The following is a 26,496-nucleotide window of genomic DNA, read 5'->3' as shown; positions in this document are numbered from 1 at the left end:
GCAAGATTCAAAGAGCTAACAGTGATTGAACTTCAAAAAATAAATGATGGGCGCTTGAATTTTTAAGAACTGGCAGTCAGAGGGGAAAAATATGTGATTGTAATGGGCCGCCTGTATATACAGTGGACTCTACTTCCTGCTGCTTTATGACTTAAGAAAACAGTCATTATTGAGAAGGGTTTTGGAGTAGGCAGAAGGGAATGGCTCCAAAGAGGCACCCATTTTTACAGTCTTTCCTGCCAAATGGAATTTGGGGTCTGGGGAAAAATCAACTTAAAAAGCAAATTAAATAAAATATATATATATATAAGTATATATAAGAATATATATAAGTATGATATAAAGAGGTGTTACCGGCTTAAGTAGAGAGTGTCTATTTCACAAGGGACTTCTAGGGACAAATGCGCAGTCTCCCAGGGTGACTGTGGTAATGTTGCCTTTTCACTCTTGGAAGCTAGGCGGACCTTTAGCAGGCCTTTTTCTTATTATCATTTGGGTGTCTTGATTCAAGGTGGAACTACTTTGGCCTTTTTCTTATTATCATTTGGGTGTCTTGATTCAAGGTGAAACTACTTTTTGATGAAACTGTGTTTATAGCCACTTTTTCTTTTTAAAAGAAATTAACAGAATTGCCCCACCCCCGCAACTTTATTGAGATATCGCTGGCTTATTGTGTCAGTTTAAGGTTTACAACATGATTATTTGATATATGTCTACACTGAGAAATGATTACTGCAGTGAGATTAGTTAACACATCCTTCACATCGTGTAGTGACAGTTTGTTTGTCTGTTGAGAACTTTTAAGATCTACCCTCTTAGCAGTTTTCAAATATATAATGTGGTGCTGTTAACTATAGTTCATGCTATACATTAGGTCCCCAGAATTTTTTCATCTTCTAACTGAAAGTTTGTACCCTTTAATCCCTTTCCCCCATCCCCTACCCCTAGCCACCACCAATCTACTCTCTGTTTCTGTGAGTTTGTGGGTTTTTTTTTTTTTCATAAGATTCCACATATAAGTGAGATGATATAGTATTTGTCTTTCTCTGTGTGACTTATTTCACTTAGCATAACACTCTCAAGGTCCACCCATGTTGCAAATGGTAAATAGCAGGGTATCTTTTATATGCTTGAATAATGTTCCTCTGCGTGTGTGTGTGTATCTAACACATCTTCTGATTGTTATCATGTTTTGAGTATTGTGAATTATTCTTTCCAATGTAGTTTGAGGGCTTCCCTGGTAGCTCAGCTGGTAACGAATCTACTGGCAATGCAGGAGACCCCAGTTTGATTCCTGGGTCAGGAAGATCCCCTGGAGAAGGCATAGGCTACCTACTCCAGTATTCTTGGACTTCCCTGGTGGCTCAGATGGTGAAGAATCTGCCTGCAGTGCAGGAGACCTGGGTTCTATCCCTGGGTTGAGAAGATCCCTGGAGAAAGGAATGGCTACCCACTCCACTATTCTGGCCTGGAGAATTCTGTGGACAGAGGAGCCTGGCAGGCTACAGTCCATGGGGTCGCTAAGAGTCAGACACAACTGAGCAACTTTCATTTTCAATGCAGTATTAAGAGAGGTCATTGCATGTAAATTAGAATGCCTAGGCAGTGTCAAATCTATAGTGAGATCTCCCAAGTCCCTTCCATCATTATTATGGTGCTGTGAATTCTGGGTGATTCTGGCAACATGGTTTCAGCATAGCCAAGTTGAATCGTTTTGAAAAGTTCTTTTGTTTCGTGAAATTAATGACCATGAACACTCAAAGGGACCTGAGAGAGCCTTTAGGGCTAATTGCCTCATTGATAAGGGAAAACAGCCACAGAGAAATGAAATGATCTGCTTAGGTTGGAAAGAAAGAGTTGGTGATGCAGCCAGAATTACAATGAGGAGCTCCTGATACCTCATACTAATCTACTCTGTCCATCCAAGCGTCTGTCCGTCCATGCATTTACCTCCCCATCCCGCACCACACCATCTGCACATGACCTATTCTAGACTCTCTGACCGGGCCCCAGTACTCTCATTTTTGAAACTAGTTGTTGGCTTGTGTGACTTCTCACATTTGTCCCAGCTCTAAGATTGTCTAGAAAGGGCAATTCCCAGTGCCTGAGGGCAGGCATGGAGCCTTCAACTTAAAGCATTTTTGCAAAAACCCGGAAGGAAAGCTTATCTCATTCAGCCTGCCAGTAAGATAATTAAGAAAAGGCCGGAAGAATTAACGAACGTGCTGCTGCTAGCCTGCTGGCCAGGCTGATGGAATCACTCGATGTTTCCCAACCAATTTCCTGGTTTTCAGTGGCGAAGTTGTTGCAAAAAGTGTCTTCCAAAGAGAAATGAATTTTTTTTTTTTTTTTTTTTTACCATTTCAGGTGGCACTTGCCCTTTTCCGTAACTGACCTGCCCCTTAGTAAGTCAAAAAACTTGTTTTTCCCACATCTTGCAGGGTTATTTGTACATCTCAGGTGAATAGAGAAATGATTAATTGTTGAAAAATTAAAATTATTATGGGGAAAGAACACCAGCAGAAGGCAACTTCTGCTGGAATAGTACTTGTAAGCTGCAAGGTGGGACCTGTTTTCAGTTTGTAAGTAGAATATTTAGAAGCTTGTCAAGATATTAAAAAATGGTCTTCTCTTTAAGCATGAAAGATTGAGTGAAAAGAGTTTTCAAGGAAAGGATATTTGAGATTGCTTTTATGTATTTTTTTTTAATATTTCAGGAAACCTAACGGGAAATTCCAGCACTCAGCCCATGTGTCTGTAATTTAGCCCATGTGTCTGTAATATGATAATGTTGAGATACCAAAGTGTATTCTCTGCAGATATTTCACTAAATAATTTGAATGCGTGACTTAGTGCTGTAGAGAAAGATACTTTGCTAAGGAGGGGTTGAGGGGCAGGGCAGGGGTGGGAGTGTCCCACTGCGGTGGGCTCAGGATTGGACAGTCACTGTGAGGGCATGAGCCATCACCTGGCTGGCCAGGTGTCCGTTACATCTAGAACACTGAGTAACTAAAAATTTTAAAGGTTCATAAAACAAATATTCACCATTTCTAGGACAACTTCTGCCCTCGAGTTAATGGAGCCCTTCAAGGTACCTGCTGTGTTTGAACTCTTGAGATTCAGAGTAACAGGATAGCTAGGTGGAGCCGTGACTTAAAAACTTTTGAATATGCTACTTTCTGGGGCATTAGCATCTTGCCAACTAACAACATTTTTATGGAGAGTTATAGTTGAAATCGGTTGATTTAAAATAGACTTCGTTCCACATCACTCAATTGCTTTTGTTAAGGGCTTTATTGAGACTATATCACACGAATATAACTTTTTTCTATGATGTTGAATGCAAATAGCAATGCTATAATATATATATATTATATATATATGGAGAAGGAAATGGCAACCCACTCCAGTGTTCTTGCCTGGAGCATCCCAGGGACGGGGGAGCCCGGTGGGCTACCATCTATGAGGTCGCACAGAGTCGGACACGACTGAAGTGACTTAGCAGCATATATATATATATATATATATATATATATATACAGAGGGAGAGAGAGAAAGAAGATATATAGAGATATATAGATATATAGAGATATATAAGATATATAAGATATATAGATATATATATATAAGATATATAGAGAGAGAAGAAACAGAATCTTTGTTTATGGCGAGTATGTTTCAAATAGAAAAGAAGTGCATGAAAGATGCATTTAAACGCCTATAAACTTATGGCGATCATGGACCGAAAAATATTTGAAATCAAGTTTACCCAGAGAAGTATGGGATGAGCAGAAACGTTTATGAATTGTTCTGGTGATTGACTAATGTACAATTTTCTTTTAAAACGTTGTTTTCTCTTAATAATAAAAATACCCAATAATAATAATAATGGGCTCCCTTAGTGGCTCAGATGGTAAAGAATCTGCCTGCAATGCAGGAGACCCAGGTTCCATCCCCTGGAGAAGGGAATGGCTACCCAGTATTCTTGCCTGGAGAATTCCATGGACAGAGGAGCCTGGTGGACTATACAGTCCATGGGATTGCAGAGTCAGACATGACTGAGCGACTAACACTGTCACTTTCACTTTTCAATAATAATATGAAACACTCCGATAGTGCTGACTGTTTGCTCAGCACTGTACAAAGAGCCACACGTACCTTAATTGACATAATTTTTGCAAGATCAGGTAAGGATAGATCCTTACACAAAGAGAAATCCAGTCCCTTGCCCAAGGTCACACAGTTAGTTCATAAGCCAGAACTGAAACACAGCCATCCAGACACTGCCAGCTACAGACGCCAAAGTCTTATTTTTAAGAACTACGCCAACTGCTACTTGAGCTTTATTGTATTGAAATTTTCTATGCAGAAATTTTTTATTAGAGTTTATCAATAAAATTCGGGTTCAGTTTTCTTCAAGGAAGCAGAGCCTGATGGTCTTGACATTCATCATTTTTGTACCAACGGGATGGAACCAACATTTTCCCTGGGGTGAGGATGCTGTCAAATGTACCACCCACACTGCCATACGGGCTGACAATGGGTTCCATGTCTGTCACCAGGGTCTGCTTAGGGGCCTGGCATCTGGGGACCCGAAGCTTACCTCTCCCTCCAGCAGAGGCAGGCAGGAAAAATGAGTAATGTGACAAAAATGACCACAAATGAGCTGTCCAAGTCCAGTTCCTCCTTCAGCAAAGAGATTCCTAGAGGGCCCACGTGCACATTGCAGCCTGCTTCTTGCTGTTTAGTTGCTCAATTGTGTCCGACTCTTTTGCGACCCCATGGACTGTAGTCCGCCAGACTTCTCTGCCCATGGGATTTCCCAGGCAAGAATACTGGAGTGGGTTGCCATTTCCTTCTCTAGGGGATCTTACCAAGGCAGGGATCGAACCTGCATCTCCCACATTGGCAGGAGGATTCTTTACCGCTGAGCCGCCAGGAAGCCCATGCAGCCTGCTAGGAGGATGCAAATTTTTTTCATTTTTTTGCCCCTGACTGGTTAGTGGAATGCCAGATGGTTTTCCAGATCTGTTATCTCAGGATTGTAATTATCAATCCCTAATCACCTTGTTCTCTGGGAATTGCTTTAAGCATGTCCTTTAAGTAATGAATGATCATCTACTTAATCCCCCTTTCCCTGGATTCTTCAGATGCTGGATTTGGACTTTCATTCTTTCTGGATGAAATCATAATCCCCAAAAGAAAAGGAAAAAAAAAAGAATTCTTTCTTTCCTCTCACCCAAATATAAAGGAGACAGAGGGTCAAAGAGGTAGAATGTTCTGCTTAGATTCCTCCTCCCCACTGTGAACGGCACTTCGGTGCTAAGATGGACATTCTGGGGTGACTTCCACTGAAGCTATAATCCCCGCTGTGCTAAGCTCCTCAATTATCTGATGACTGGGCAAAAGCAGTTTTTAAAGCACTAATAATCCTGCCTAAATGTTTCCAGTGAATTTTAGAATGTCTTTCTGTTTGTTATGCTTAGTAGCATCAAACTAGACCAAGAAGTATTCTATATAGATAAAGACTCCTACAGACTTCCCAGATGGCTCAGTGGTAAAGAACCCGCCTCACAATGCCAAAGATGCAGGCTCAATCCCTGGGTTAGGAAGATCCCCTGGAGAAAGAAGTGGCAACTCACTGCTGTATTCTTCCCTAGACAGTCCCACAGACAGAGGAACCTGGTGGGCTACACAGTCAACAGGGTCTCAAAAGAGTGGAATATGATTTAGCAACTAAACAACAAAGACTTCCATGACTCTTGAGTTTTTAGTGAACTTATTGCGGCTTCCCTGATAGCTCAGTTGGTAAAGAATCCACCTGCAATGCAGGAGACCCTGGTTTGATTCCTGGGTCGGGAAGATCCGCTGGAGAAGAGATAGGCTACCCAATCCAGTATATTCTTGGGCTTCCCTGGTGGCTCAGCTGGTAAAGAATCCAGCTGCAATGCAGGAGACCTGGGTTTGATCCCTGGGTTGGGAAGATCCCCCAGAGAAGTGAAAGGCTACCCAGTCCAGTATTCTGGCCTGGAGAATTCCATGGACTGTATGGTCCATGGGGTTGCAAAGAGTCATACACGACAGAGCAACTTTCCCTTTATATTCCCTCCACATCCAGGCTAAGGTCTGAAGGAGACCTTTGGATGAGAGGGATGTAAGAGGACCCTGGAGGGAGTAAGCTTCTGCCCCTGGAAGCAGTGATAAGCCACTTCATTAGCTCACCAGGACCTGGGCAGGCCTGTGATCTCTTGGTAACTAGCCCTGTCTTCATACAGAAGTCCTGAGATGTTCTGTGTTGCTGCAGAAAAGAGGGAAAAAATGGTTCCTCCCAGGTACCAATGAAAACATATAGAAATGATCTAGGTAGCACCTCAGTCTAATGTAGGGGAGCAGGGGGTGGAGAAGGAACATGGACCGAATCTTAAACCATGACTCTGAATAGCTCTGTCCCTCTGACCCATTGGAAACCCACATCACTATTTTAAACGCCACCCTAGTGAAGTCGAGGTATAAGCTAACATCCCAGTCCTTGTTAGAATTTAGTATATGAAGTGCTAAAAAAAAAAAAAAAAAAAAATCCTGTCTGCATTTAGGCTTCAGTTTCTTAATCTTAAAACATGTGAAAAGGTTTCTAGATCCTCAGCTGGGGGACCTGGATTTTCAGACTGGCGCCACCAGGCCAGTGGGTGTGAACTCATGCAATTATCTTAAGTACTTTCTCCTCACTGTCCTCTTCTGTCCAACCAGGCAACAGGACCAGTGATAATCTCTAAATTAGTTCCCGCTGAAAGGATGGCAAAATACCATCAGAAAAACAGAAGCCCTGCGCTCCCCGCAAACAGCGCCCCCTAGAGGTCGATCCTTGGCGGCCTCCTTCCACAGGGTGGGGGGTAGGGGGTGGGGGCGGATATATCCTTCATCACATCACGCATATATGTATACACCAGTTCCTACGTTAGATGTTTTTTTGCTGTAAATTTTTGAATGGCTTTTATCACTTGGTGTTGAAATTAATCTGGCTATGAGTAACGCATCTAATTTCCTGCAGCCCTGATGTCATTGCCATCAGCATAGTGATTACCACTGGATTGCAATCCCCCTCTTGGCATCTGCTGACTGTATGGGTGACCGTGGGGTGGGCAGAAAGAGTGCTGGCCTGACCCAGCCTCCAGAAAACAAGAACAGTGGCCGCATGAACCTCACAGGGCAGGGAACCTGAATGCGACAGCCTCGGTCAAACATTTTGAACCAATGCCTGGCACACAGTCAGTGTTCAGGAGATGCAGCACTTATTTGCATTGAATCTTGGTATCCTTTAGAAATGAGAGGACTCGAAACCAAAACGATCTGTGATTCCTAAGTTTAAAAATTCATGAAGTTGCCATAATGTTTCATTTTTTTAGACACTTAATTAAACATTTATAAATTTTGATTTTTTTTCCTTTTGTATTTAGACACAGTAAAATTTCTTTTCTTACATTTTTATGGACCCTTGAAACACTCTGGTTCACCATTCCTAAGTCCCTCAATGGGCATATCAGTTTGCCCCCAAAGGTTGAGATTGGTGGAAAAACTCAGAGGAGCCTGGCAGGTTACAGTCCATAGAGTCTTGAAGACTCAGACGCAACTGAAGCGACTTAGCAGCAGGGGGAAACTTCTGTCTGAGTAAAAAGTGGGTGTTTGAGATCTCACTTGCGGGTCCTTTCAGATATACACGTGACACGGCGTGGGAGAGGCTCCTCTACTTTGTTTTAGAAAACTGACGTGAAATGTGCCAAACTCTTCTTGGGGTCTCAAGCCTCACGGCAGATGCACAGGGCTCACCTCCTGGGGTGCCTGGACGCCCCCGTTAACCACAGCCAAGCTTCGTGGGCATGACACTCAGCCACTCTCTGTGTTTCCTAAACCAGCGTGTCTCTCTAGCCTTGTCTTGGATTTTTCTCTTCTGGGTATGTGTTTGGTAGGGGTTTCCTTCATTTCCCCCAGAGACACTCAGAGATGTGTTTCAGTGACCGCACGTCCACCTTTCACCATCAGAGACCCTTCTGGGCATCGCAGTGCCTGCCTTAGCTGCCCATGCACCTTGTGACCTGATGGAACAATGCATGGAACAGCGTTTTATAATGCATTCTTTTGTCGGCTTTGGGATGGACTTAGAAAATTTTTTATGCTCTAACCACTTTCCATTTTTCATAAAAACTCTCCTTGAGCTTTTGTGAAGGCTTGGATTTTTTTTTTCTTTCCTGTAGGCCATGTAGCTAAGAAAAGCATTAGGAAGAATTGGATCCAGTGGGTCTGATAGAACTCACTGACACTGCCAAAAAAAACGAGAGGTTCAGTTTAAGTAAAGTAGAGGTAACCCGCCTTGCTCTAGATCTGTGTTTAAGTTCGTTTGAGCTAGCTTGCAGTTTCTGTGTTCTCCCATTCTTCCCGTGTTATTTTCCTTTGCAAACAATTTATTTTAAAGGTTTGCTTTTTTTGCTATGAACAGCTGACTATCAAGAAGGGGTAAGTTAGGTATAGCCTATTACTGAGCATTACAGCTGTATTATCAGACATGTCACAAACGCTGACATTGGCTGAGAAATGCCTTTCTCAGTTACATGTGATATATTTACAGTGAGTTCTTTGTGCAAGTAAGTTATGCATTGTCACTGGGAAAATTCCTGATAGCCAAGCCAAATATTCTGGCTATATATTTGTAGATGAAAGCCAAGGTAACATTGAAGTACTCAAAGCAAAGTTCTTTTCTGTTTGCCTTTTCCTAAGGAATACAGTTGAATTAATCTGCCAACTCCCTAGACCCCTATAAAGTAAGTTAATGGCAATACATTACTTTGGTATTTCCACGATTTACATATACTGAGGTTCCATTAAAGCAAGTATTGACTAAAACTCAGCCTGTTATTGAATCTTTCAGCGTACTTTCATACACTGAAATGGCGAACATTTGAGATTCCGTTTGTTTGTTTTTGTTTTGTTCACCATGGCTTAGAAGTCAGCCTTCTGGTCATTTGAGATGAAAAGTAAATATTTGAAATATCTCAGCTCTTAAGAACTATATACATTTATGGCCCTTTTTGGATGTGTTCCTGGTATCACCTTATTTTTACTTACCTCTGAAGTGGTTTTATGATTTTCTAATTCACTCGTTTTAAAGCGCTCCAGAGAAATACTCATAGTCACATCTTTCTGTTTGTTTCTGGCATTGCTAAAGGGCACAGCCCCGAGGTTCAGAAATGAAACTCTGAGCTGGGGGAGTGAGAGAGGAGTTTGGAGGTGGACTGATATGGCCTCGTGTCTGAGCCCTGCTACGTCCATACCTGTGCGTCAGTTTCCCCATCTGTAGAATGGGCGTGTGACACCGACCTTGCTAAGGGATATGAGGATTAGAGGCGGTCTGAGCCACAGGCTGGAGCAGTGGTTGGCGGCCCAGCTGGAGAGCTGATGGCCTGATTCAAGGTTACCTCTGCCCTGTGGTCAGATCAGTTTCCCTGAGCTTGGCCTCCTCACATGCAACCCTGGGAAGATGATGTGTTCATCTCAAGGGATTCTGGTACTTGTTGAAGAAAGGAGCACGTGATGACACATGGTGCCTGGCACAGAGATGCTCCTTAAATATTAGCTGTTATTATTAAAGCACATGCCCTGGACACAAGCCCCTTCCCGCATACCATACCCCTCACCAGGGAATCAACTAGAATTCTGCCTAAGTAGAGGCCAGATACTTGCCATTGCTGAGTTGTTTTTTTTTTTTTTTTAATCATTGCAGATTGAACTCTCAGGATACAAGACAGTAAGGGCTTTTTTGTCGTTTTCCTTCCAGCCCAAATACTGCAATAAAATACTATTTTAACCCCAAATACTGCAGAAATACTGCATTACTTCACCAATTTTCTCCTCACTGAAGCCAAACCATGTTCACCATATTTCCCTGCTTCCTTTGTTTCTTTTCCCAAACAAAGATTTTATCAAAATGTAGTTGTTTCTTAACTGAACATGCTGCTGTGTATCTGCCAAGACACTTAGCATCTAGAAGCTTCCATTGAGTCATCTATAAGGTGGAGATAATTATAATAGCTCTAATGCAGAAGATTGCTTTGCATGAATTGAGATGATAAATATCCAAGTGCTTTGTAAACAGTCTGTCAGGTAATCTATCAGTCTATCAGAAATCTATAAATATGTAATTAGATAACAGAAAAGCATAGGAAATGTTATTATTGCTGTGTATATTATACAAAAATCTCAGGGATCTAAAATAAAACTTGGCTTCTTGAAGGTACATTTCATTTCATCCTGTCTTCTAGGATTGATGAGAAGAAAAACCATAGGGGAAAAAATAAAGGCATTTAAATCAGCCCCACTGTGAATCCATACTTTTAGAAGCTTTACTTTTTGCCATCAGAATATCTTAATATTTCCTTTCCTACTGTTACACACCCTGTAGGCATTTTGGAAACAAACAAAAGGCAAACTTCACAGTTAAGAGAACTGAGTTTACTTTTAATATCCATTTCTTTTCCAAAACCAAATGCAGTTCTTCCTCTCTGGCTGTGCTATTTCATTTTCTTTCCATGAAAGGCTTAGGAAGAGTTGCAGAGATTGTAGTGTAGCTTGCTGAGTCCTTGTTCCTCTTTTTTCCACCCATGGCTTTTTATATATGCTGCTCGCCTGAGATTTGGGGGTTAGATTGCAGGGAGGTGAAATATTACACCCTTGAGCCTTCCTGCCAGTTTCCCAGGAGGAGTCAAAACCTGCAGCTGCTCCGAGGTGAGAACCTTGCAAGGCTCCAGAGGCTGGCTTGCTGTCCTGTTCCTTCGTTCACATGCTGTCAGAGCCGGTTGGGAGGAGAAACTTGCTCTATTCCATGGGTGATTCAGCCGGTCTCAAAATAAATAAGTAGCTGAGGGCAGGGAGAAAGAAACCGGGAACTGCTGAAATTTGAGTCTCAAGGGCTGGGCCATTCTCGGAGCCGTTCTGTTGAGCCATAGGAGCAATCCTGAACCCTGGGCAAGGGAGAGGCAGCCACGTGGAAAGATCGCAGATCCCAGCCCGGTTGGCTCTGCAGAGCTCAGCAGCCCCTATCACCTCTCAGAGCCTCCGTTTCCTCATCTGCCAAACAAGAGAGGATCGAATGGTTTGAAGATCCTTATCAGCTTCTAAAAGGAAGAGTTGATGTCTGTAGGAGCAAGCGCATCCCCCTGGGGGGGGGTCACCTGGCCTGGAGGAGAGCCCAGGTTTGCAGCCAGCCCACCAACCTGGGGAGCCAGGTTCAGGGCTGAGAAGATGGGCAAGCACCAGGTAGAAGGCACAGCCACTCACAGCCCAAGCAGGGGGAAGAAATGGATAAAGGTCCACCCAGAGGGACATGCCCTAAGGAGGGGAAATTATCCTAACTTGATTTCCTATGACTCTGGCATCATTTTAAAAAAAAAGAAAGAAAAGGGGAGGGAGGAAGTCACCCTTCTACCCACAAAGTACTGGATTGTGCAAGCTACAGAGCCCCAACCTGGCCAAATTCCGGAAGCTGGCTGGCCAGAGACCTTGGGGTTCATTCCTCAGCCAACTTAAAAAAAAGATGGTTAGAGTCCTGTTGACCGAATTGTTGGATGTTTCTGAGCGAGGCTGCCTTCCCCTCCTTTGCCTCTTCGCAGCCTTATGGGCTGTTCTTCACTACCTGCCTTACCTATCTGCACCATCTAGCCACAAACAGCTTGGGTTGACCACACCACTTCCCTATTGAAAGTTAATACTGTTTGACTCATTCTGTGTTACTAACCTGAAGCCAAAGAAAACAAGCCAGAGAATAACCGGCTTGTACGGGGCTTGGAAGGCTCTCAGAGGCCCTGCTTTCAAAATCCTATACAGTAGCTTTACTATATCTCTCCGCCGCAGCTGCAGAGAAAATGAAGGAAGCAGAAGTGGTTTCAGAAAAAGAAAAAAAAAAAAAAGTTGGGTGTCGGGAAGAGACCCAGAAGGGAGTGAGGTGGGGGCCGCCCTCTCTGGCTGAGAAAAGACAGGGAGTAACCTGCAGTTTATGAGGGCACCCTCTCCCAGTGGAGGTGTGCTTTAACACACCAGTGTTTGCACAGAAGAGGGAACCGTGGACGGAGTTAAAAGGAGAGAAGTTTCAAAACGCCTGTCGCAAAGTCGGTTCTCCTGTTGGTGTTGGTAGCAGAGGCAAGCGGGGAGGCTGGTCCCTTGAGAGTCAGCTTTGCAGAGACAAGAGTCCCCAGGTGAAGACGGAAGGAGGAAGGCCTGCTTTTTGCTGCTCTCCAGTCTGGAAAGGATTCTGATGGGAGAACGGTGCAGGGGTCTTAGAAGGAAATATCGATACCCCTCTTGTCCGTCCCTCCAGCACTGGCTCAGATGGGGTCATCAGGGTGAATAGCGGGCACTTGTGTCTTGGCATAAATAGAACTTTCCCTCCCAAGATCGCCTGGCAAGCACAGGACCAGCATTTCTGTCATCGTGCAACGCCTCTTGGGGAGTCCCGAACAAACAACCACCGCCCTTTCAAGTAGCTGAGGGGGGAGGACCCCACCGATGCTGTTTCTCAGCTGTGTGTGGGCAACAGTGGATAATAACTTAGCCTGAGTGAGACCAGTATGCCCCAAATAACCTGCCAACTTTTTCTTTAGATGGCGTGAGGTAGGGATAAGGACAGGTTGCAAACGACTGCTGGTTACTATTGGCTTTCTTACGAGCATGTGGTCAGTGACTGATCAGAGGGCACTGTCCTTTGGCACCTGCTTGGCTATCTATTAAAGGACTGGGGCGAGGGCCTTGAGTTGGCCTTTTGGCCTCCTGCTGCTGTGAGGCCAGCCCAGAAGTCAGTGGGCATTTGTGACGTGAGAGAAGACAGGAATCAGATGCTGTTCACTCCCGCCCCTCCCCTGCTGTTGGAAAAGCCCCCCCACCCCCAACCCACATTCACCATGGACCAACAGGAGAGCTTTTAGCAATGAGAGGCGATTTTTCCTTACATCGTGAATTTTCCTTACTGCTGTAGGATGTACGTCCCTGAGTAGGTCTAGCCTAGGAAGGGGGCTGGACATCTATTTATTCATTCTTGAATGCATTCATTCATCATTCATTCATTCATTCACCCAGCATTGGCTGAGGCATACCATCACACCTCCAGGGCCCTCAGTTTACCGCAGCCCTGTCTGAACAGGCTGGGGGCCCTCTGTCTTTTGTGCATAGTGTGTGCAGGTCTTGGAGGGGAGTGGAGACCCGCAGGGGTGTCAGAAGGCTTGTGGGAGATCAGCATCACCCAGGCAGCTGGAGGGAGCAGGTGGAGTCTATGGATGTCTGGGACTGTGTTCTCTTTCCTCCAAGCCTGCCTGCCTGTCTTCCCGGGGCTAATACTTTTGAGGCTTGGACTCCACAGCCAGGTTCACGCCTCTCAACTCGACCCCTGCTTCACCACCAAAAACACATCCTTCCAAAGCCACCTCCCACTCACAGAGCCTGTCCTTGTGGGGAGGAGCCCCTCAGATTAATGGATCCACACACTCCCAGGTACCACCCTGGGGTTACTTTTTCTTACCCGTTCATGGGGTTTTCTGCAGACCACCCCTTCCCCAAGGACAAGCTGACAGTACTTGCAATCACAAGCTTGCAGAGGAGAAAGAATCTCGAACTTGAGAGCTGTCTGCACCCGTCCATGGCGGTTGCCTCCCCTGCCCCCGCAGAGGGCTACCTCTGGTCAGGAGCACAAGAAACCAGGCAGGTCCCCCGCCCTAAGCTGCAATTACCTCCTTAGTCACCAGACAGAAACAGGGGGTAACCATGGTGACCGACTACTACCCGTCCTGACTCCTCTGCTTTCAGGGGGCCTCGGGTCTCCGAGAGCTCGTGGGGATGAGCTGGGAACACCATTTTGCTTTGTGTTTTTGTCCCGTGAATTCTGAGCACACAGTTTCGCAGGAGATGGAGGGGGCAGGCCCCGTGCACCCCTTTGGCCTCAAGTCAGGGTTAGTTGTTGTTCTTGTCGTGGTCCCAGCCGGCTGCACTCTCCACTCTCTACACCTTTCCTTTCAGGCTTTGCTCTAGCAGTTGTGTCTTAGCCTGTGTCTAGGTACATGAGACACTGTGTGCGTGTGTGAGTGTGTATGTTGGGGGGGATGCTCTCTCCAAAAACACAAGGGAGCTCTAGCAGTGCCTTGCTTATGTGAGGGTACTGCACTCAGCTCCACACAAAAGGCCTTTTATCCATTCTTTTTATCTTTTTGTGTAATGAAGGAAAAAAAATAGAGAAGACCAGTTTTACAGACTGTTTAACTTCCCATAAGACAGCTCTCCACACAAAATTCTCTATGTTCCATGATGATATTTTTCCTCCCTAAGTAGTTTTTCTGAGCCCTCTACAGTTTCATTTCAGCTAAAAACTGTTGTTCAAATTTCCTTTGCCCTGAATAATCCTACTTTCCCACAACCTAATGGAGGACAGTTGGTTGGCACCAGCATTCAGCTGGTCAGTCAGCCAGCCAGTGAACATTCAGTGAGCCTGCTGTGTGCCAGGTACTCTTCTCTGCACTGGGGATACAGCTGTGAAGAAAAGGGACACAGTCCCTGGCTCATAGAGCTTGCAGCCTAGTGGGCAGAGACAAACCATAAATAACATTAATAAATGCTGTGGAGAAAACCAACGATAAAGCTCTTGGAACTGGCCAGGTTGGAGAAGGTGTGGCTTAACCTAGGCTGTTCAGGAATTCCTAAGGGAGAAGATGAAACTTAAGTGTATCTGGAGACTAGATGTCCTGGGAAGAGGAAACAGCAGGTGCAAAGGTCCTGAGGCAGGCATATAGGAGCAGTCATAAGGTGGCCGGTGTGGCTGGAGCAAAGCAGGGAATCCAGGCTGTCTGCCTTCTAGTCTAGAAACTAGGCTTAGCAAAAGCCAGCCTGACCTTTAAAGTATGTACATCATGCCCTGTGAGGAGCTAGTGTAGGACCGTGGATGGGAAGACCCAGGATAGACAAGCCTCCCCCCCCCACCAAACACACACAGACTCAAGGCTCACTCACTTACCTGGAAACAATGACAGACTTTATTTTCTTGGGCCCCAAAATCACTGCAGAAGATGACTGCAGCCATATAATTAAAAGATGCTTGTTCCTTGGAAGAAAAGCTATGACCAACCTAGACAGCATATTAAAAAGAAGAGACATCACTTTGCCGACAAAGGCTCGTCTAGTCAAAGCCATGATTTTTGCAGTAGTACAGATGTGAGAGTTGAACCATAAAGAAGGCTGAGTGCCAAAGAATTTATGCTTTCAAACTGTGGTGTTGGAGAAGACTCTTGAAAGTCCCTTGGACTGCAAGGAGCTCAAACCAGTCAGTCCTAAAGGAAATTGACCTGAATATTGACCCTGAATATTCATTGGAAGGACTGATGTTGAAGCTGAAACTCCAATGCTTTGGCCACCTGATGTGAAGAACTGACTCGTGGGAAAAGACCCTAATGCTGGGAAATATTGAAGGCAGGAGGCGAAGGGGATGACAGAGGATGAGATGGTTGGATGGCATCATCGACTCAATGGACGTGAGTTTGAGCAAACTCCAGGAGATGGTGATAGACAGGGGGACCCGGCATGCTGCAGTTCATGGGGTTGCAAAGAGTCAGACACGACTGAGCGACTGAACAATCTGCAAGAGAACCAAAGCTCCTCTCAACTATACCCATCACAGTCCCTGTTGGTGATTCTCCGGGGGTAAACGTCACATCTATAGAATCGGTCGGTTGAAACCCAGGGCCTAGGAAGCGCTGGCACCCTGGTGGCTTCTCCCCACCAGCTCTGTGTGATTTAGAAGGCTCACGCATGAAAGGAAGAGAAGCCGTGTACCAGGCGTGTGGGTGAGGGAGCTGGACAGCTGCACACGTGGGACGATGGGCGTTGATCTCAGCCTTACATTCCTCTGACCGCTGACGGGGGGATGTGGCCAGGGAACTGAAAAGTACCATTGTTTTCTAACCAATGAGGGAAGCAGGAAGATGATACCCTGGATTAAGGCTCAGCACAGTGATCTTCCTCCCCCCGCCCCCCAGCTGCAGCCCTTGACAACATGTTAGCAGGTTTTTAAGTTGACTTGAATGGCCCATTCCCTCCAGATGCAGCCTTTGGGCCGTCGTGGGGAAGGGGCGGAAACAGAAAGGGGATGTCCTGGCTGGTAGGTCCCAAGAAACGCTCAGTGAAGGCTCCAGGGGAAAGGGGGAGAGGATCTGTGAAAACTGTTCAGAGGGCCATGGCTGAAACAGCAGAAGATACAGGGTAAGGAGTGAGTTTTCAGGATGCCTTGTGCAAAGCTGCCAGCCATCGGCGCACCCAAGAGTAGGGTAGGCCGGAGAAATTCCCGTTTTTGAGTTAGAGTTCTGAAGATCAGCCTGATGGCTCCCAAAGGCCAGGGATCTGCCTGAAAAAAGAGACAGAAAGCAAACTCTTGAGAGTCCTAACGTCACGTGAAGTTGTTCAAGAGAGCCCCTGCTTAGAGTCGTCGAACAGGATCCGGTTGAGCCAAATCACCGCAGATGTAATTGCTGTGAATGCTTTCAGAGCCTCTTGCAGTAATCCATCTTAGTCCTTTAATTCCAGGCTTCCAGATAAGGAGGCTGAGCGATGAAGAGACTTGCTCTTGTCCACAGGAAAGTTGGGTGGAAAAGCAGATTTAGGATGGAGAGTTATTAACATCCAGACTGGCAGTCCCATTTCGCTGGTGCCATGCTGTTTCTCTCAGGGAGAGGGATTAAAGCATCTGTATGAACACCCCCGGGCTTCCCTGGTAGCTCAGCTGGTAAAAAAAAAAAAAAAATCTGTGTGCAATGCAGGATTCCCAGTTCAATTCCTGGGTTGGGAAGATCTGGAGAAGGGATAGCCTTCTCCACTGAAGCTCACTCCAGTGTTCCTGGGCTTCCCTCGTGGCTCAGACAGTAAAGAATCTGCCTGCAATGCAGGTTCGCTCCCTGGGTTGGGAAGATACCTTGGAGGAGGCCACTGGCAACCCACTCCAGTATTCTTGCCTGGAGAATCCCATGGACAGAGGAGCCTGGTGGGCTACAGTCCACGGGTGGCACAGAGTGAGACACGGCTGAGAGACCAAGCACAGCACAGCCCATGAACACCCCCATCCTTGCAGGGGCTCCGAGGTCATAACCTCTGCATTTCTGGGAAGGACTCATAGGATCCACGTAACCCTTTTCTGCTGTTCCCTGAAGCCTCTCCTTAGACAACAGGGCAGAAGTCATTTCCTATTTGAGAATTCTGGGTTCCCCTCCCAGACCCTCCTGATGATTGCAACAGTGACTCACAGGATCCTCTCCAGGATGGTGGCAAAGAGACAGTCACAGCCGTCTTCAGGCAGAGTTTTCCCATTTTCAGGCACTCTGTACAGCACACTGAAGAATCTTAAAAAAAAAAAAAAAAAGTTTTTAAAGACCACAAAAATAGTTATCACCAAACAAGGCCATCACTCAGTGTCCAGGGACACGTAGTCTAAACACGGTTCTGGTAGATTTGGTGTTTTAGTTTCCAGCCCACGAGAGATGAGCAGCAGGTTGGAAACACTTGCACGGCAGGGAGGAGTGGCTGACGCTCACCGTCACACTCCGCGGGAACCCCAGCAGCCTCTGCGTCGGCCGGATCTTCTTCTGAACTTGCCGGTCCTGCCCCCAGACCTGCCAGGACATCAGGAGACTCTGATGCACGTGCAGATGTGTGAGACCCAGCTCTCTGGGAGGGATCCCCCTCACAGCTCTGGCTATCTTCTGTTCTAAGGCAAGCCGGGAACGGAAGTGGGATGGTCAAGGCAGAGGGTGTATGTCGCGCAAGTGCCCAAGGTCCGTGCGATGGACAGCCACGGGCCACTGTGGCTCTGATCACGTGGAAGTCAGGGAAATGGGTATTTCTAAGTGCATGGAGCGTGAGGTGGTGGGGGGGCGGTGCGGTGTTGAGGGAGTGGGTGTGTTTTCAGACCTGCTGTTTGTCTAGTTGGCTGTGTGAGTTTGGGTAAATGACATAATCTCTCTGAACTTCATTGCCACGTAGGAATTTAAAAATGAAGCTAATTCCTCTAGGCTTTCAGTTTGGAAGGACTTCAGCCTTGCGCTGTTCTCTAAGCGTAATGGTATGGGAGGAGGTGGAGGGAAAGTTGAGCTTGTTGTTCAGTCACTCAGTCGTGTCTGACTCCCTGCGACCATGTGAACTGCAGCACCCCAAAGTTAGGCTACCCGTGTATATGTACCATTGGGTGATATATAAACATGTATGATAGTATGACTCATTTGAAAAGCCCCTGATGCTGGGAAGGATTGAAGGCAGGAGGAGAACGGGACGACAGAGGATGAGATGGTTGGATGGCATCACCAACTCAATGGACATGAGTTTGAGTAAACTAAGGGAGCTGGGGATGGACAGGGAGGCCTGGCATGCTGCAGCCCATGAGGCTGCAACTAGTCGGACATGACTGAGCGACTGAACTGAACTGAACTGATAGTATGTATTCCAATATAGTAACATATCTCAGCATATGTTTTTATGTATTGTGTATATAATGTGTATACCATCTATGTATTATTATATAATTATATATATAAATCTGTGTATATATATATATAACCTATACACATATGGGGCAGTATTTCCCAGTGTTTCATTAGCTAGCAGATGGATAGGTTGGCAGTTAGAAAGGTTTACTTCACCACCTGCAAGGGGCTTTGAGGAAGGATCACAACCACATTCAGAATCATTGCTTTCAAGTCCCAATGACTTTGTTAACTCTGGAGCCCAGAAGTTAGAATATTATACCAGGAAAAATGAGCTATCTTCTATCCTCGTCAGTTTTTCTTCCCTAGTCCATAAAGGATAGCATATTAAAGAAAGAAATGTTGATGTTTTTATATCCAGATATTGTCATTAGCATCAGATTGATTGGCAAACATCTTTTGAAAAAGATACACCCCTTTAAAAGAATCACAGTGAGATGGATGGATGGCGGGAGACAGAGATATACATGGGTGGTTTTAGTCACTAAGTTGTGTCCTGCTCTTTTGACCCCGTGGACTGTAGCCCACCATGCTCCTCTGTCCATGGAATTTCTCAGGCAAGAATACTGAAGTGGTTTACCATTTGCTTTCCCAGGGGATCTTCCCGACCCAAGGATCAAACCCGCATCTCCTGCGTTGTAGGCTGATTCTTTGCTGCTGAGCCACCAGAGAAACCAGAGAGGCGTATATATACACACACATATATAGATAGATGTCTTTTTGGTCTTTTCACTTTACATCAGTTTTTCTCAGCTGCTCATGTTGACAGTGCTTTAGTACATGCCTTTTTTAATTTTTCTGCTGAGAATCTATCAGGAAAATCAGTACACTTATATCAGAAACATGGACTTACACGTTTACTGTCAGAAAATGATTCTCTCTACACAAAACTTGACAAGAAAAGGTGACAACCTAGTCTTATCCATTTTCTTTCATAGATGATCGTACACAGACTGTCCCTGACTTAGAATGGTTCTACCTAGAATTTTTCTTTTAACTTTACAATGACATGAACGTGATGCATACTCAGTAGAAACTATACTTTGAATTGTGAACTTTGATCTTTTCCCGGGCTCGCGATGCATGGTGAGCTGCTTGTGTGATCAGCCATGACCTCTTAGGGATCAACAGCAGATAAACTTGCAACCGCCTGTATTCAGACCACAGTTCTGTTTTTCAGTTTCATTATGCACAGTATTCAATAAATGACTTGAGATGGTCAACAGTTGATTATGAAATAGGTTTTGTGTTAGGTGATTTTGCCCAGCTCTAGGCTAATGTGCTGACAATGTTTAAGGTAGGCTAAGATGTTTGGTGGGTTCGGTGTTTTAAATGCATTTTCAGCCTATCATATTTTCAGTGTAGGATGGATTTATTGGGACATTAGCCATTGTAATTCGAGAATATTGTATTTCAGTTACTTTGAGCCACAGATCAACAATGGTTTCCTGAAAAGGGGACTTCAGTTGTCAGTGAAATATGCATACCCTCTCAGCCTTGTTTTCAATAGCAGAAAACTAAAAGCTGGTCTCATTAACCATCACAAATATCCTAACATTTAGGGATGCCCAGTGGGCACCCATTCCAGAAGACTGCAGGATGTATGTCTTTGGAATGAAGTAAAATTTAGCAGATGGGATGAATTAGTTTTTATTCTTTTTGGTGGTTGTTCTTTTGGCTTTATACAGTTTTGCATATATATAAAATTCTAATCAAGTACTTTTTTTAAAAAAAAAATGTGAGAATAGTAATAGAGAAACATAATTTAGGATCAGATGTCCCTGTATGACATCTTGAGGTTGTGACTGTGTTCAAGACAACCTTGTAAACATTCACAGTTGACTGCCAACGTGTCCAAAAAATCCAGGCTGCCAACATACATGTGTTCGAGGCTTCACATAATTTCTACCAGAAGATTTGATCCAGGGTTGAATTCCCTGTTGCCCTCGAAAGCCCAGTAGTCAGTAAGAAAGAAGAAAAATGAATTTGATAGTGGACATTCTCCATACTCCTGTATTTAAAATTCAGGGAGCAAACTGACATCTTAATTGCACACAGATACAGGAAGCTGGAGACAGAAAAAGCATTCATTTTCCCCAGCTTGAAAGTTTATATCGGAAGCTTCTATATTTCATGCAAAAAAAAAAATGTATTGCTCTTTGGCACATGAAATCTGATGGTTTCAGAAAAGAAGAATTAGGTTTTCCTTTGATCTAGCTTCTGAATGCATCAGAACCACACCTTTAGTATAATGCTTTTTATCTCCCCCGTGTCTCGGTGTTCCAGCTCGAGTGGGGAGGAGGGTCTCAGGGTCCCCGGGAGAGTAATACCACTCTGACTTACTCCAGGATCACATGCAGGGAGGGTGTGGGGTGAACTCTCACCCCTCCTCCGGCATTAAACTCAGCCCTGAGACTCTCAGGGCTTAGAACAGAGCTTAGAGTGAAGAATTGTTTTCTCTGAGAGCTATGCCCAAACATTCCTGCTGAAGCAGACAGTCATCAGTTAATCTCTGTAAATGACTGCGATTTTGGCAGGTGTCAGCTGGTGCAAAAACTGCTCACACGTTGAAACTTTCTTTTTCAAGCATAGGGTAATGAGAAGGGGTCTCGTTAAAAAAATATACATATATCTTGCGTTATGCCCGGCCACAGTAGTGGCTTCCCTGAAATGACTTATTCCTGTTTAGTTTCTTGGTAGCACTTGTTTCCCAAGTTTGGGGACTGAGGTAGACACAACCAAAGGCCTCTCTTCAAAGGCTGACCAGAGGCTCCAAAATACCAAATGCATGTGTTCGGAATGATCTGGTACACATCATTCTCCTGGATTACCTACTGTCCTTGACACGCTGTTCTTCAAAAACACCACTGGGTGCCCAAGGAATGTGCAGTTTTGAAATGGGTACAAAACCTGCTAGAAGCCTCTGCACCACCTCTATGCCAACTGGCATTCTTTCTGAGGTGCTAGAACTTTCCAGAAGTGTGTGTCCTGCCTTCTTCTTTCCTTAACTCCTAACTCCAGGCGCTAGGTGGTGATAGGCATGGAAAGGACCATACTGATGTGCTTGGGATGACCTTTGAGTTGGTAGCATTTGCTCCTCTGCAGGAAAGCTTCAGATTTTTCAGTCTGACTGTCAGGAAGCTGAGAATGTGTCCCAGAGATAAGAGGAGGGAGGAGTCTCTGAGACGTTCCATCAGAGACCACAAACGACTCCATGATGGACTGACATAGAATGTTCTAGAAAAAGATTGTTTTCGTCCCTCTGAGGAAAAGGGGTGGTAGGGGTTGTTGTGGGAGCTGGCCCTGTGGCCTTTCACCCACAAGGCTGGTGCTTAAAATACTCAGCGGGTAAGAGGCCTTGCATGTGTGCTGGGCCCACGTGACATGGGCTGCCTGGTTCAGGCAGAGGGCTGTGGGCTGCAGGGGCGGAATCAGAGACCAGATTTGCCTTGGTGACACATGAAAAGAGGGAGCATTGCATTTGAACTACACAAATATTATGCTTAAGTATTTTTCCTCATCTCGGAGCCAAACAGGTCTTGCTCGTGATAAAATCACTGCAGTATAGTGGGTCCTTTTTCTGGTCTGGAATTTGAGACAGCATCAGCTGTGCCAAGGGGCCTGGCAGCAGGAAGAAACGGCAAACCACGGAGATTTGGAACCATAATACAAGTTATAAAATTTAATTTTATAATTGTAACCATTGGGAGCTGGGCTAAAATGTACTTCTCCCAACTCCACTCCCACCCCGGGCAGGGGGTGGCGGCGGGGGTGCTGGAATCCAGGGATCATCTTTCTCACTGAGGAAGGGGTCGGGCATGGGGAAGGCCATTGGAGTGTGCTGGCAAGGGGGCTGCTTCCCCAGTCTTGTTTTGAGGTCCCTTGACGACAGAGGCGGGGAGGAGGTAAGTTGTGAAATTGGTCAGTGGCTCTTTCTTCCAATGAATTGGCCAAGCCCAGCCCCACCCCTCTAACCCTCATGGCTACGTGGGTACCTGGGATCCTCAGCTCTGCTCGATGGGCCTAAATCTCTGCTTTAAAGACATTGTGGAGACCCCCCTGGACATCCATCAGTTAAGACTCTGCCTTCCCACTGCAGGGGGCATGGGTTCAATCCCTGGTCGGGGAAGTAGGATCCCACAAGCCCCGAAGTGCAGTCAGAAAGTAAATACATTTTTTAAAAAGACATTTTGATGAAGAACTAAGGGAGGAAAGAGAAACCCCAACCCTCCCAGCCCTTCTCTAGTGAAGGGTTTCTGCTCATATCCTAGTGACAGTGACTTTGACAAGGAGCCAGGCAGGCGAGGACACTTGCTGGCTCCCAAGGTGCTGAGGGTCCCCCACTGCACCTTGGATTTCCAGAGGCCCCCCGGGGAAGCGCCTCCACTCTGCTGGCAGCCCACTCTGGGTTCCAGAGGCCCTGGCTGCTGCGAATCTCCGACCCGTGGAGGCCAAGCCCGGGGAAGTCGGCTCCAGGGAGGAGAGGATGCTCTCGGAGAGCTGGCGAGGAGCGGAGAAGGGGCCCTTGCTCCGCACTTAACAGGAAATCTGACCTCCCAGGGCTGTGGTTTGCAGCCACACCTCATTTCCTGTTGGCAGGGGCCTGCCGCTAAGCTCCAGGGCCCACTTCGCTGCTCTGAAACCAGCCGGGCTTGGGTGTGTGGTGGGGGGCAAACTGTTGGGGCTCCTTCTCCAGCCCACAGCTCAGGGCCAAGCAAGTGCCAACGACCTGCCCCTTCCCCCACTCTCCCACCATCCACCACCTCTGCCACGAAGCCCAGCGTACTCTCTGCCTTCCACCCCATGCAGATGGGTGCAGAAGGTTGAGGTGGGTGCCCGGAGCCAGACCGAAGGAGCACCCCATGAGCAATATGACGAAAGGGGTCCCCCATGTGCCAGCCCCGAATCCCCAGGGGTGCCTGTGAATGAGCAGGTCTCCAGCAGGTCCATGTGGGGCGTGGGGAGGAAGTGAGGGGAGAGGGAGGGGAGACCCAGAAACACCCGATTTCTAGCAAATCCGCAGTGTACATTTTCTGATCTCTTGCCTCCCTCCTTCCTTGCCTCCCTCTCCCCCTCCCCACCCCCTCCCCGCAATAGGACATCGTCAGAAACTAGATGATCAGACCAAGCCCGGGAGCTTGTCCTTTTCCGAGCGGCTCAGTGAACTGGAGCAGCTGCGGCGAACGGCCATGAGGGTCAGCCCACACCACCCAGCCCCCACACCCAACCCTCGGGCCTCCTTGAACCACTCCACTGCCTTTAACCCTCAGCCTCAGAGTCAGATGCAGGGTAAGTACCTGGACGGAGCCCACGTGCCGCCTCACCCTTGGGCAGAACCCAGCCAGACGCATCGTGGCTTCTCCTCCCCACTTCCCCGGACCAGCAAGCAGCCTGGGAGCATGCTAACAGCAGAGTGTCCCCCTACCCCACCCCACCCCTGGCCCACCCCAGAGCTACTGAGTCAGAGTTGCTTTGTGACAAGACCCCCAGACTGAAAGGCCCTGATACAGAGGATATAGAGAGGGTGTTGCTGAGTCGCTCAGTCATGTCCGTCTCTTTGCGACCCCCTGGACGGTCGCCCGCCAGGCTCCTCTGTCCATGAGGATTTCTTCAGGCAAGAATCCTGGAGTGGGATGGCCATCTTCTCCTCCAGGGGATCTTCCCGACCCAGGGATCAAACCCATGTTTCCTGCATTGGCAGGCAGATTCTTTACCACTGAGCCACCAGGGAGGTCATGTATATCCAGATATGTATATATCCCTATGTAGATCATGTCTAGAATTTCTCATGCAGGAGCTCTGGCTATGCCATTTTCTCACTTAACTTGGCTTGAAGATACACATGGCATGCATCAAGCCAGGTGATGGTCAAGACGTTTCACGTCCTTCCCGATTATTTGTGGGGTTTGTATTTTATGCACATCCTTTTGAAACTATAAGGAAATAGGAGTGTCTGGACGCCACCCTATTCAAGGTATCATTGCAGCTAATGAATTTGCAGTCAATCCAGAAGGTGGACTCTCCCTGCTCCCACCACCGTGGGGGTTAGCTGGCAATGGCAAAAACACTGTAAAATACAGTAATTGCATAAAACCCACTGTGCCAAATGAGATAATACCCAGAGTTCATTTACACTGCAGAAAGCACTGACGTCAGTGATTATTTGCTCTGTGATACCATTTCAAATTTCCGAAATGCAGTGGTTTTTCTCAGGGCATGTGAGACACAGCTGTGTACAGTATGGTCGCAGTAAGATTCCTTTCTCAAAGGGGCAGGCTTGCTTGACTCACAGGAAAAGATAAGGGGCCCATCTGGGGCAGGTGGACAGCAGGGGACATGCACCTGCCCTTCTGGGACAGCAGAACTTAGATTTCTGGGGTGTTCTCTGTGTTCCGAGCTGTTATTGTGAGATGCACAAGAATCCCAAGTCCTTGAGGGTTTCCAGCCCATAGCTTTCTTTTGGGATTAGCACGTGTGTGGCTCTCCAAAGGGAATTCCATCATCTTCCCCAGAGCCTGATGGCCCATGCCGTTCGCTCTCACACTCGTGTCTCTGGGGAAAGTTCTTTTATTTGCATGAAAATTTCCTGGAGATCCCCCTCATGTAAGATCCTATGTGGACAGCTGTCAAGGGGTCTTTCTGTAGATGAGCCCTTTGGTGGACAGCAAAAACCCAAGTTTGTCTTTGGGAGGGCTGCCTCTCATCTCCAGTTGCCTCTGAGCTGCATTTAAAGAAGAGGTCCCACGAAACCATTGGTTTCCTGGTGCTTCATCATCGCTTACTCATTCAAAATATGCATATTGATTTTTTGAAATTCCAAAATGCAAGCATGTATGAGAAACTAGATCAAATGGCACATTAAGTGAGATGGGCTTGGTGGGGTGGGGGAATTGCTGCTTTTCTTCTAAATAGAATAAAATTCTTTAGGAGGTGGCTGGATCTTGTGTTTAGGGCCATTTACATGCATGTCGTCTGCAGGATTCCACTTGTAACATTCAAGGGGATACTTCTGTTTTCTTATCCTCTCACGGCGTCACTGACCATTTCTACTTCTGGGCTGATAAAGGAATTTGCTTTTTTCTACTGCTCTTGAAACCAAAATTATGAAGCATTTTGAAAGGCAATGAAAACATAAACCACACGGGGGCCGGTGGAAATCATCACCAGGAGTCTGGCTTGGTTTCGGTTTTGGTGAAGAGTGAACCAGATCTGATTTCTCTTCCTGATCAGATACGCTCTCTTTACCGAAAAGAAAATGGTGGGCTTGGGGGTGGGGTGTTGAATTCCTATCCTCAGCCATCAGCAGCTCTCAGTCTGAGGCATTGCCACTGACGGGCATTCCTCAGCTCATTGGAATACTGTTTGCTTAGCACAGTATCAGGTTTAACCCCCTTTCTTGTTCCTTTTAAAAACTTTTTTACTTCTGCAACCTCTAAGTAATAATAACTTGCTTTGAGAGTGCCCTGGAGTCTTAGTTGCTACTCTGTAGAGAATGTGTTAACTATGTCACCGATGTCCTTTCTTTCCAAAATATGATTTGCCGTTCAGGACATCACTTGTAAAATTGTAGGAACAGCTTTTAAAAAATAAGTATCTGGGAGAGTTTTATGTAAAACGACTTTTCCTTTCTTTTTTCCCATTAGAAATCTAATGCTTTTTTACTTTCGTCCTGTTTCGAGTAGACCCTTGGGATTTTTTTTCCCCCCCTGAAATTAGAAAGTTAACAGGAATCACAGTAAAGTCTCTTTCAGCCAAAACCTTCATTTTGTTCTTGATGGGTATGAAAATGGTTATTTTCCCAGCTTAGCACAAGAGCTTCTATATTATATTTAAGAAGATGCTTTGTATAAAAATTCAGCATGTGTTTATGGCTCTCTTTGAAATGGCCGCAGTAGTTGGAAGAAAAACATCCCCATAGTATTAACAAGAGCAGTTTTACAGCCGTGCCGAA

General features: G+C 46.0%; 1 protein-coding gene across 5 annotated transcripts in view; it reads left to right on the top strand.

The window, feature by feature from the left end:
* Positions 1–26,496, top strand: part of RUNX1 (RUNX family transcription factor 1) — a 267,280-nt gene that overhangs the window by 203,301 nt on the left and 37,483 nt on the right. For 4 of the 5 annotated variants that reach the window (XM_069567148.1, XM_069567159.1, XM_069567180.1 and 1 more), the window contains one exon: positions 23,643–23,834. The exons of the other annotated variant lie outside the window; for it this stretch is intronic. In XM_069567148.1, coding sequence (XP_069423249.1) covers positions 23,643–23,834 — 192 coding nt within the window. The remainder of the gene's footprint in view (positions 1–23,642; positions 23,835–26,496) is intronic. 5 annotated transcript variants of the gene reach the window in all.

This window comes from Ovis canadensis, chromosome 1, assembly GCF_042477335.2.
Source record: "Ovis canadensis isolate MfBH-ARS-UI-01 breed Bighorn chromosome 1, ARS-UI_OviCan_v2, whole genome shotgun sequence".
Classification (NCBI taxonomy): domain Eukaryota; kingdom Metazoa; phylum Chordata; class Mammalia; order Artiodactyla; family Bovidae; genus Ovis; species Ovis canadensis.
This window is presented reverse-complemented; position numbering and strand designations above follow the sequence as displayed.